General features: G+C 36.0%; 4 protein-coding genes across 4 annotated transcripts in view; 3 read left to right on the forward strand and 1 right to left on the reverse strand.

The window, feature by feature from the left end:
- Positions 1 to 318, reverse strand: part of LOC119831557 (larval/pupal cuticle protein H1C-like) — a 1,478-nt gene extending 1,160 nt beyond the window's left edge. Inside the window, exons 1-2 of the mRNA XM_038354966.1 lie at positions 272 to 318; positions 1 to 194 (exon numbers count right to left, since the gene is read on the reverse strand). Of these exons, the coding sequence (XP_038210894.1) occupies positions 1 to 194; positions 272 to 283 (206 nt within the window). The 5' untranslated portion in view covers positions 284 to 318. The remainder of the gene's footprint in view (positions 195 to 271) is intronic.
- Positions 319 to 1,038: 720 nt separating this feature from the next.
- Positions 1,039 to 1,923, forward strand: LOC119831544 (cuticle protein 7-like). Its single transcript, XM_038354952.1, has 3 exons — positions 1,039 to 1,075; positions 1,161 to 1,478; positions 1,564 to 1,923. Exons 1-3 carry the CDS (start codon positions 1,064 to 1,066, stop codon positions 1,855 to 1,857), a joined length of 624 nt encoding a protein of 207 aa, XP_038210880.1. The 5' UTR covers positions 1,039 to 1,063; the 3' UTR covers positions 1,858 to 1,923.
- Positions 1,924 to 5,692: 3,769 nt separating this feature from the next.
- On the forward strand, positions 5,693 to 6,693 carry LOC119831540 (cuticle protein 7-like). Its single transcript, XM_038354949.1, has 3 exons — positions 5,693 to 5,706; positions 5,971 to 6,312; positions 6,400 to 6,693. The coding sequence occupies exons 1-3, from the start codon at positions 5,695 to 5,697 to the stop codon at positions 6,691 to 6,693; spliced, it is 648 nt and encodes a 215-aa protein (XP_038210877.1). The 5' UTR covers positions 5,693 to 5,694.
- Positions 6,694 to 8,797: 2,104 nt separating this feature from the next.
- The window catches only part of LOC119831317 (extensin-3-like), a 7,434-nt gene continuing 4,044 nt past the window's right edge, over positions 8,798 to 12,187 (forward strand). Inside the window, exons 1-3 of the mRNA XM_038354620.1 lie at positions 8,798 to 8,840; positions 8,937 to 9,278; positions 9,366 to 9,658. Coding sequence (XP_038210548.1) covers positions 8,829 to 8,840; positions 8,937 to 9,278; positions 9,366 to 9,658 — 647 coding nt within the window. The 5' untranslated portion in view covers positions 8,798 to 8,828. The remainder of the gene's footprint in view (positions 8,841 to 8,936; positions 9,279 to 9,365; positions 9,659 to 12,187) is intronic.

Below are 12,187 nucleotides of genomic sequence, written 5' to 3' on the forward strand. Positions count from 1 at the left end.
GCGGGGGCGGCGTGGTACACAGCGGGAGCAGCGACGGCGAGCTTGGCGACGGGAGCGGCGTAGGCTAGGTTAGCCTGGTGCTGGTCGTGGCGGACGATGTTCTGAGAGGAGACAGCTGCCGCTGAAGAATAGTGTACTGGAGCAGGTACGAGGCCAGCCGAGGCCACGGCGACGAATGCGCAGAGAGCTACCAACTGAAATATGTCACGATTTATTAGAAAATTGAAGCAGACTTAAATCAGAAAAACTAAATTATTTCTGTAAAACATACTTTGGAATACATGTTGAGTGTATCTGTAGCGCTTGCAGAATGTTGTTTCTTCGTTCACGGTTTCATTATATATGCGTTTCGTGTTCTATCTGTTATCACGAAGCACAACCTTGCCCCGGGGCAAGCGTAGCTAATCTTTGCCACTTACTACTTTCGTTGACATTCTCTGATATATGGAACGTAAATGAATCGTTAATGATTTATGTGATTGCGACCTTAATTATCATAATTCGCATATGCCATTGCAGCGTGAGACTTTTGCAAGTTAATATTGCTTTCGTATAATTAATAAAAATATTAATAATTATTTATTAAAAGCTGTAGGTATACACTCCCATTACCTACTTCGCTCTTTTTTTCTTCCATGAAATTTTATTAATATCAATACAGTGACTTGAGTGTAAAACATTCCGATTCTCGAGTAACACGATAAAAAATTCAAAGAAAAAGAATCAGTTTCTTGTATTTTAATTCAAACATGTGATTTGTTATTGTTAATTTTATGTATGGTCTATGTATTAGATATACATATGTTTTATCATTTCACTTAAGTCATGTGACGCCCACTATGACATATCTCAATAGCTCTATGTAGCAATCATTAATAAATTAGTGAATGTACCAGTTCGCGAACCTATGGCGACCTAGAGCAAGGTCAGAGTGTTTTAATCTCGTTAGACAACTTCCACTACTTGACATCTGAAGTAATCTCAATCGAATTTTCGACTATAAAACCAGTGCCATGGGTATTTCATACATCATTCATCAATCGGATACTTCATCTTTATTAACATGTTTTCCAAAGTAAGCAATAATTAATATTTACGTTTATCCAAGTAATTTAGATGTTCGGGTTAATGTTTATATTTGGCTTTTTTTTTCATTGCAGATCGTCGTCTTATGTGCTTTTGTAGCGGTTTCATCCGCTGGGCTTTTACCTGCTCCAGGCCATTACTCTTCTGCAGCGGCCGTTTCTTCCCAGAGCATCGTCCGCCACGACCAGCACCAGGCTAAGCTGGCGTACGCCGCTCCCGTCGCTAAGCTCGCCGTCGCCGCTCCCGCTGTGTACCACGCCGCCCCCGCTGCCGTGTACCAAGCAGCTCCCGCCCCAGTGTACCACGCTGCCCCCGCCCCTGTCGCCTACCACGCTGCTCCCGTGCACTATGCCGCCCCTGTCGCTAAGGTCCTCGCTCAACCTGAGGAATTCGTGAGTATCCCTTTGATTTAGATTCACAGAATTTGCAATTAACAAATACAAATCACAAAATGTCATTGCGTTGTCTACATTCTAGGCTCACCCCAAATACGAGTTCTCTTACGCCGTCTCCGACCCCCACACCGGTGACGACAAGCAACAGCAGGAGGTCCGCGACGGCGATGTCGTGAAGGGCTCCTACTCGTTCCACGAAGCCGACGGCTCCATCAGGACCGTGGAGTACTCCGCCGACGACCACAGCGGCTTCAACGCGGTCGTGCACAACACCGCGCCCACCGCCGCCCCCGTCGTCTACAAGCAAGCCGCCGCTCCTCTCCTCCTCAAGGCTCCCGTCTACGCCGCCGCTCCTGCTCACCAATACTACCACTAAATAATTTTCACATATCTCATCAGCTTACCAAATGATTGTTGATTATTTATTTATTGAAATATACAATTAAGCATTCAAAACAGCCTTTATTTAAAATATTTTACATAGGTAGTAAGTATATTACTTCATTAAATAGAAATATTAACTTTTCTTAGAGAAATAAAAATGAATAAATAAAAATTATCATGTTATAGCCGTGAGACGTTAGGAATTTTTTTCAAACTAACAGCAACCACTATTTTATATTTTACGAAAACTGTACTACTCTACTGTCCTGACTTGACAACGTAGTTCTATTTATACGAGGCTATCAACTATCAACTGAAAAAGATACTTCGAAATATTTGTCATTTCGCACTATACGAAACTAGAATATTTTTCTTTTATGGTATGAATATCCATAAAAAAAAAAATATTTGAAAACGCAAATATTTATAAAACCTATTTATGTAAATGTTTATAAAATGTAAATAATTCATACCAATTTATAAAACTACAACCACCCTAAAATATATTTGAATTAATAAGAACACTTTTAGACGTGTTAAATAAGACAGAGAAATAACCACTTGATTATATAATTCATAAACTACTACGATTAATTAAACCAACCGCATTTAATTTTTGTTTACCTTCAAAAATAAACGAAAAAAATTAATGAAACGCATGGTTTCGGTCACTAGTCACCTAAAAAATTGCTTTGACCGGGAATGCTAGCTAGTTCACACGCCAAGATGTTAAAATTTGTGGTGGGGGTGTTAGTAGCTTAAAAAAATAAAACCCATCCTATCTTGAAAAACTAGCTCAGTAGCTTAGAAATAATACTAGCGTGCTAACTCATGGCATGACATGAATATTTGTGTGCAGAATATACATAAATTAGCTTTTTTTAATACATATTTTTAATCAATATTCAAATAAGTTAGTCGCATTTTAATATGTGAGTTTCCGTTTATAATGTCAGTCAGCGGAAATGAAGAAACTCAATTTATATTTCGAAATACACCGAATTGCTTATAATTTAGAATTTTATATAACGTAGATAGATTGTTTCGTCAATAATTTCAATAAAAAGGAGTGTTATGATATTTCTAAATAAACATTATTCGAGTAATAATATATAGTTATTGTTTTATAGTGTAAATGAGAATAATTGTTGATTAATATCACCCTTCTAATGTTTTGTGGTACTGTTTGCTCAGAAATAAATGCATCGCAATAAAAATTTTAACAATGAATTAATCATGAAGCGACTGAATCGGACAGATATACTCTTTTCGGCTGTTTTTATTATCCTATCTCTTCCTTATATATACCTCTTACAAATTGCATTTACTAGCGTTTCAATAACATTTACGTTACTTGCCCATATGCAGTGCTATCTACAGTAACGTCATTCATTTATCCATCAAAATTGACCAGCAATGAGTACGGTAACTTGCATTTTGAGAAATGAAATCATAACGTTCAATAAAAAAAAATTAAAATTGTTTATTTTTGACGGCCATATACAATTAATTATTATTTATCTAGCGCGTACCATATCAGACTTAAAAATGAAGTAAGTATAACCTATAAAAATAATGAAGCAGACTTCTGATCAAAGAAGTTATAATTACCGAAGATATCTGTCAATCTGTGATATTGAAAGCGGCCGTTAGTAGACTCATTTCTATTGTAAGTATACATATTAAAAAGAATTAGGATGATAGAAGTTTAAGTCGTCCCCTAAATTACCAAAGGCCATCTCGATTTTGCAGTACAAGAGTTGGAGTTCAATGTTAAATACTTATACTAATAGAAAGTCACATTATTTCTGAGTGTCATGCTATATTTTATATTGGGTTAAAGCGAGCGAAGCTGGGAAGAGCGGCTAGAATACAATAAGCTTTCTTATTTATATCTGCCTAATGCATCTACATTTGAGTGGCCTAAAACAACGGATAAACTTTGTAACTCAAAAATACTTAATTTGCAGACTTTTGCGTAATTCTATTTTGGACGTCCTGCAAGTTAAATAAATAATTGAATTAATGTTTAAACACGATGTGGTATTTAATATTTTTTTCATTTAATACTTTCGATTACAAGTTATTCTTCTGGACATACAAATAAATTTGTCAATAAATGTGTATCCGTACACAAACTTGGTTTAAAGGTACTTTACATTTTATGTGCCTTGCGAAATATTGTTAGCAAAAACTCTTGAATACGAAATATTTAATTAATTGCATCTATTGGTGTTAACATGCCTTACAACATAAATAAATCGTTGCATCAAAAATTAACATGTTACATTAGTTAGTACCTACTTGTCTATTACGTTATATAAAACAGTAACCAGAACATTTCTTCTGTTTGCCCATTTTGCACGTCCGTCAATCACGTAAAAACAACTTGGCAGATTTTGACAAAATTTTATACAACAACAACGACATTCACAAAAAACAATTCAATTTATAGGCTACATTTTGTAGGAGATAATATCAAATTTTCCAAAACAGTAAATGTAATCCGGGGATAAAGAAAAATCGCGAATATGTAATACATTGGATAGGTTTAATAAAATAAAGTAGAGTTTGTTTAATTATTTTTATTTGCTTAACTAAAAGGAAGATGAGATATATGCATCAAAAATCATAAAAAACTTATTTACTTTCATTCCTACGAATATCCACGAAGTACAAATTTCTATACTCCTCGCGAGCGAAGCCGCGGGCGGAAATACATTATATAAATTAAACAGGAAAGATTAAAAACCAATCATAATATCAAAATGAAATTATTTCTGTGTATAATAATTATTTTTCGTGTCAAAACATATAGCCTTACATAAAGAAATTTTATAGCAATCCTAAATGACATGTTTACCTTGCTTATCAACAAATATATATTTTTTTTATTTAGTGACGAATACAAAAAATTATTTTTTTTTAAATCTTGACCCATGTGCTAATGCACAATGTCAATACATTGACTTAATTTTACAAGCATATTTTTGTGTGACCCACAGGACATTCGATTTTATATGAAAATCGCATGCCGTATGATACTGTGAAGGCTTTGAAATGCGAAGACGATGCAAATAGATTTAGATACGTAAAATTTACAAAAATTCCATTGAAAAGAAATTAATAATCAATCTAATTAGCTAGCGATGTCTGGGTAATAAATAGTAGGTAATATACACAATGACACAATAATAAAAATAAATGAAGAACTTGTAAAAATTAATTCCCTATGTAATTAAATAAGGATTCTATTATTACTTTTTAGGTACTAATGATTACTACAGAACAAAAAAAGCACGAGCAATGATTTTCTATTGTTAATCAATGTGTTAAACAGAAAACAAATAATGGATCACAAGATAAATATGACTAACTTTCCGTCCGCCGCATCACCTGCATAGTAAAAGGAAACTTATATGAAAATAAGATGTTTCACTATGGCAAAAAGTAGCTAACGCATCCTCCTCAATACTCCAAATAAAAATCATGTCCTAGTTCCCGTTGCCACGTGAAATACAGTATTTTATAAGAAAAATACAGCTTTAAAAAGCTTTTGCAAGCTCATTATGTAGTATAATTATATTCTTCGGGATTAAATAAAAACAACCTACTAAGCAGCATAAAAATTTAAATTTGTTTCAATAAAATGATTAATTCGTCATGCGTAGGCATGTCAATGAAAGTAATCCGCTTGTAATAGATTCCATTGAAATGTCCCGCGGCAAGGTAACTCATGTTGATACCAGATAATGATTGAGAACGGTAGGTATATATTGAGTGAGTTGTAAAAAAAAATCATTCTACATTCGAACAAGAAACAATAATCATGTTCTCTAAAGTAAGTTGTATCGAATTAACATAAAATAATTTTTGTTATTAACAATAATGATAATTATCTAATATATAAAATTCTCGTGTCACAGTTTTCGTTGCCATACTCCTCCGAAACGGCTTGACCGATTTTGAAGAAATTTTTTGTGCTTATCCGGTATCTATGAGAATCGGCCAACATCTGTTTTTCATACACCTAAATGATAAGAGTAAGGCAGAACAGCGATTGCCGGGTGCAGCTGGTTTTAATCTATAATTCCGTAATTTTCAGTTGGTAGCTCTCTGCGCATTCGCAGCCGTGGCCTCAGCTGGCTTAGTGCCCGCTGGCGTGCACTACTCCCCAGCTGCAGCAGTCTCCTCCCAGAGCATCGTCCGCCACGACCAGCACCAAGCTAAACTGGCGTACGCTGCTCCCGTCGCCAAGCTCGCCGTCGCCGCTCCCGCTGTGTACCACGCCGCCCCTGCCTCCGTGTACCACGCTGCCCCCGCTGCAGTGTACCAAGCCGCTCCCGCCCCAGTGTACCACGCTGCTCCCGCCCCCGTCGCCTACCACGCCGCTCCCGTGCACTATGCCGCCCCCGTCGCTAAGGTCCTCGCTCAACCTGAGGAGTTCGTGAGTATCCCATAGATAGAGATTCACAGAATTAGTAATTAACAATAATAAAGATCAAACAATTACATTGCGTTGTCTACATCCCAGGCTCACCCCAAATACGAGTTCTCTTACGCCGTGTCCGACCCCCACACCGGTGACGACAAGCAACAGCAGGAGGTCCGCGACGGCGATGTCGTGAAGGGCTCCTACTCGTTCCACGAAGCCGACGGCTCCATCAGGACCGTGGAGTACTCTGCCGACGACCACAGCGGCTTCAACGCGGTCGTGCACAACACCGCGCCCACCGCCGCCCCCGTCGTCTACAAGCAAGCCGCCGCTCCTCTCCTCCTCAAGGCTCCCGTCTACGCCGCTGCTCCTGCTCACCAATACTACCACTAAATAAAGAACAAAAAAAATATTAATAAATTATTTATTAAAATATAAAGTACAAATTAATTTTTGTTTGTTTTATTGTTTGTGGTATATTTCTGAAAAATATAAGCGAAATGATGATATTCTACAACAGTGTTTAATGTATTAAATTACTGGCTTTTATGTTGACGATATTGTTAAGATGCAATCGAGGTATCACTATAAAACTTTCATATACAAAGATAATATATGGAAGTTTTATAGTGTTTAACACTTTAATAGTGTCCAGAAATTGCCAATTTCAAAACAAGGAAAGATAAATATTACTTTATAGAATATGGTATATTTAAGCAAAAATGTAGAATCATTTTTAAGAAAAAAACAAAACCGCCTTAAATAGTCAGGAATGGACCAAATTTAAAGGAGAGGCACCAGGTTTCAAATAGAACAAGAATCGTAAATATCGGTTCTTCCCGTTAAAAGTTATGAGGTAACACAAACACAATGGAAAATACAGTCGAATTGATTACCTTCGCCTTGTTTGAAGTCGGTTGATTATTCGCAATTTAGGAAATTACATCTTATTAGATGTTTTTATTTCCATATGATACATAGTATAGCTATACATTTTCAAATTATATGTATTTTTTATCATAACAATGACTAACTTCCAACAAGTGCATCCTATAAATATATACAATATATATATGGCCTGTTGGCCTTGCTTTATTGATTCTTCTGAAATTTTGTACAGTTTCTTATAACTACAATGATAGTACAATGATCTTTTGGCACTAGGTGACACTGACAGGTTTGGCGTGGTGTGTGTGTGAAATAAAGATTGTATATAACAATACAGAAATTCTCCTATGTATTAGGGAATTTAGAAACGAAGCCGTTAAGCCAATTTTCTAGCTTTTAGGACATTTTAACAAAGGTCATCCAGCGTCTATACATTGTTCGCCTAAGAATCAACAGTGATGAAAACTACTTTTCTAAGTTGGATAGGATATGTATTTGGATGTAAGAATAATAATTTTTCATGAACTCTAGTGTGATCTTTTTTATAAACAAACATCGTTAAGCATTTGAGGTAATGTTTTATTGTTAAATTTGTTTCTATGAAACATTTATGTCATCGCTATCGTTTGGCTGTGGTCTTACTTAAACTTCTGTTTATTGCAGTTACATGTTTGTGTTATTCGAGCAAGATAATTTATAAGAACTTTTAAACACAATAAATCCCCTCAATTATCTATTAGAACACGTAAACATTAGAAATAAACGGACTCGTCTTCTCTCACCGTTACTGTTTGTTAATATACCACAAAGATATGGCCGGTTGCAATATTCGATTTTAATCCAAAATCAAAAGGTTGCAATAGATAATTCGTTGTACATCGCCGCCTCATTTAAATGAAACCAAAAGCAATCAAAACTAACCGTGTATTCGAAAACGTCATTTTTCTATCTCAATCAACAGAGTATGGATAGTTCGATATTGACATCCAGCGTTAGTTGAGTGTCGTCAAGATACTGTCCTTAAAAAAATGTATATATAACGAATATTAGTAGGGTAAAGAATTCTTCCCCGGGGGCCGTGGGTATCTATGCAAGATTTCCCCACTATAAAAAAGGGTAAAACAATTACTAAGGATATTTAAAAAAATAAATACATAAATTAGGCATGTCCGTCTGTCTGTTACAATGTGTGTCGTGTTGTATTCGTAACATCCGTTTTTGTAACCGCCGCGGTATGTCTTGAAATTGTAATTATAATAATATAGCTGAAACATCAGAATAAGGCTGAGCTATATAAATACTTGATTGAGTTCATCCGCGTATGAAAGCGCACGGCGTATTAGTGTATATTTTATAGCATATTTTATTAAATTTAACTGAAGTCCGCTCATGTAGTAAATTAAGCATTAGCATGAAAATATTATACTTGAGAACCTGGTACTTAAAGTTTTGCGTAATGTGCGTAAAAGAAATTCCTATCCATGAAAGTAATTTTATGAATGGCAAACTATGGTCACGATAGTAGCCCAGGGCAAGGTTTCGCATACCGTACAAGTTAACTGTATATCACGCAAGCAAGTATAAAACTGGCTACTTAATTTTAAGTAATGCATTCTGACAACTAAACAGATACAAGCAACATGTTCTCTAAAGTAAGTGTAGTCTATGGTAAATGTTAAAGCCACTGCCAAAAAGTTATAAGTTCTATTCCTGCCAGTATAGTCAATAATATGTCATTTTATTTTTAGTTGGTCGTACTCTGCGCATTCGCAGCCGTGGCCTCAGCCGGTCTTGTGCCCGCTGCCGTGCACTACTCTCCAGCTGCAGCCGTCTCTTCTCAGAACATCGTCCGCCATGACCAGCACCAGGCTAAGCTGGCCTATGCCGCTCCCGTCGCCAAGTTCGCCGTAGCCGCTCCCGCTGTGTACCACGCCGCCCCCGCCTCCGTGTATCACGCCGCCCCCGCTGCCGTGTACCAAGCAGCTCCCGCCCCAGTGTACCACGCTGCCCCTGCCCCCGTCGCTTACCACGCCGCTCCCGTGCACTATGCTGCCCCCGTCGCTAAGGTCCTCGCTCAACCTGAGGAGTTCGTGAGTATCCCATAGAAAGAGATTCACAGAATTAGTAATTAACAATAATAAAGATCACACAATTACATTGCGTTGTCTACATTCCAGGCTCACCCCAAATACGAGTTCTCTTACGCCGTCTCCGACCCCCACACCGGTGACGACAAGCAACAGCAGGAGGTCCGTGACGGCGATGTTGTGAAGGGCTCCTACTCGTTCCACGAAGCCGACGGCTCTATCAGGACCGTGGAGTACTCCGCCGACGACCACAGCGGCTTCAACGCGGTCGTGCACAACACCGCGCCCACCGCCGCCCCCGTCGTCTACAAGCAAGCCGCCGCTCCTCTCCTCCTCAAGGCTCCCGCCTACGCTGCCGCTCCCGCTCACCAATACTACCACTAACTGATACATTGTTGTAATACTATTTATTGAAATATATTATTAAATACAAATTCATTCATTTTATTGGTTTAAAGTGATATAGGAAAGTAGATACTCAAAAAATCAATGCAGACCGCGGAAAACTGTTTTCTTTTTACTTCAGACCTCGACTTTTTTTCCAACTAATTGTAATCCACCTAACAAGCCTATGTCAATCCCATCATTGAAGGATTTTTTTCTATTAGAGTTTTTGTCATTTTTTGCAGCTTGTCAGTTCGTTAAACGTTATATTACTCGATAAGTCTATATATCACCCAAACGGCGGCCTTTTAAGGAGGTTATTAGTTCGTAGTTAGTTCTTAGCCTCTTGGATGATGTCATATATTAATCACAATTATCCATATTCGCAATCCCTTATTGCCAAAAGTAACGACCGAGACATGTTTAAATACGTTTTACACAAAAGTGGAATAGATTTGAAGAATTAAAAAAAGATCAAGTAATATTACTATATGGTCAACTCTCGGATGTATTGAAAACTTTTTTATTTCGATAGGAAAAGTAGTAGAAAAAATTAGATATTAGGTAAATTAATTTTTTGTTTTATAGCAATGAAATGCTTTTTTAATGAGAAATTTTTAAAGAATAGATTTTATTAGCTTCTCGGCAACCCGTAATACCGCCTCAGCAATCGAATTTCTTCTAAGGAACAAATGTAGTTAATAAAGATTTTTTTTAAAAGTTATCTGTAATATAATTGTTAATTGAGTGTACTCTTGGGCTCCGCCGGAATTTAGCGAAGAAAAGCATTAAACCTTTTTATCTAATTTAATTGAAATCCTCTAGTTGTTCACGTCCAATGTTCAAGCGGACGAAATTGCGGGCTTCAGCTAGTAAATAATATAATGTTATAAATAATGTTTTTTAGCTCATCCCCATTACAACACATTTTTGAACAAGCACCTTTCAGTAGTCATTCAGTAGTCACTATCCTACTAATATTAAAACGCGAAAGTTTGTAAGTATGGATGGACGTATATATATATATATATATATATATATATATATATATATATATATATATATATATATATATATATATATATATATATATATATATATATATATATATATATATATATATATATATATATATGTGTGGATGTTTGTTACTCTTTCTCGCAAAAACTATTGAACAGATTGCAATTAAATTTGGTACGGTGATAGCTGGATAGCTGGAATAACACATAGGCATCGCAGGATTTTTATCCCGATATTCTTACGGGATACAGACATACGCGGGTGAAACCACAGGGCGCAGCTAGTAAATTTTATAAGCTTAAGCTTGGTACTAGTATTTTAAATAGATTGTTTGTAATTCTTTATTATACTTATTATAATTAAATATTGTATGTTTGTAAAAATGACATCTTTTTACCACAGCTAGAGAAATATATAGCCATGATCACCGGCATCCAACAAGCTATCTTACAAAAAGCTCCCAGGACATCCTTGTAAACAAAAAATGTCATTCTCTGGGTATTTAAATCAATACTAATATTATAAAGCTCAACAGTTTGTGTGTTTGTTTGTTTATTTGAACGCACTAATCTCAGGAACAGTAGTTCCTGAGATTAGTGCGTTCAGTGCGTTCTTTCAGTGTTAGCCCATTTATTCAGGAAGACAATATATTATGTACCACGGGCGAAGTCGGGGCGGACCGCTAGTGTTTTTACTATTAACTCCCGAGATATTGAACATCAATCCTTTTAAGACAAAACTATACGAGTGGATAAATAACAATAATTTCTATAATATATATTCGAATTGTTTAATTTTTGAACTTGCGTTAGTTTTGACTATTGAATATTTTGTCTGCCTCAATATTTTATAGTCCAAAAATTAAATAATGTAATTTAAACATAATGAAAAATTTTCCTCTAAAATTATTATGTAATGACGCGGAGCTAATGAACTTTGCATACCCTTTGCGACTAATATGTTGATCGTTTTGTAATTATTTTTAGCTTTTGTACACACATTATGCAAATAAAGAATTATTACTAATTATTATTATTAAAACAATCCATACGTTACGTATTAAACGTCACTATTAAAGCTCTTATTAACCCAACTATAAGTATGTACAATAAATCTACTTACAAATGGTATAATGAAAAGAGGATAACCAGCAGATATTGTTAAACCGGTCATAGGAGTTCCAGATTTAAAATAAAGTTTGTCATGAAGTGAATTGAAAATGTATTTTTTGTTATAGATCTATGTATGTTTATAATATTTTGTGTTCAAATTATTGTTACCTCTTTTAAATAAAATGTGTTATGTCGACTGGTGGAAGCAGGAAGCATTTAGTCATGGCGACAGCGAAAAAGGTTGTAGCAAAAGATTTGTTTCGGTTTTGTAATTTCTATATTACAATAAATAAGAATTTATCAAATATATTTTGGTCGATTTAGTGGTAGTATTGGTGAGCAGGAGCGGCGGCGTAGACGGGAGCCTTGAGGAGGAGAGGAGCGGCGGCTTGCTTG

Source organism: Zerene cesonia, chromosome 13, assembly GCF_012273895.1.
Source record: "Zerene cesonia ecotype Mississippi chromosome 13, Zerene_cesonia_1.1, whole genome shotgun sequence".
Taxonomy (NCBI): Eukaryota; Metazoa; Arthropoda; class Insecta; order Lepidoptera; family Pieridae; genus Zerene; species Zerene cesonia.

What these genes read in the sequence shown, in the direction of transcription:
- LOC119831540 (XM_038354949.1), top strand. An exon ending in TCGCTCAACCTGAGGAGTTC is followed by an intron (nt 6,313 to 6,399) that starts GTGAGTATCCCA and finishes TCTACATCCCAG; the next exon opens with GCTCACCCCAAATACGAGTT.
- LOC119831544 (XM_038354952.1), top strand. An exon ending in TCGCTCAACCTGAGGAATTC is followed by an intron (nt 1,479 to 1,563) that starts GTGAGTATCCCT and finishes TCTACATTCTAG; the next exon opens with GCTCACCCCAAATACGAGTT.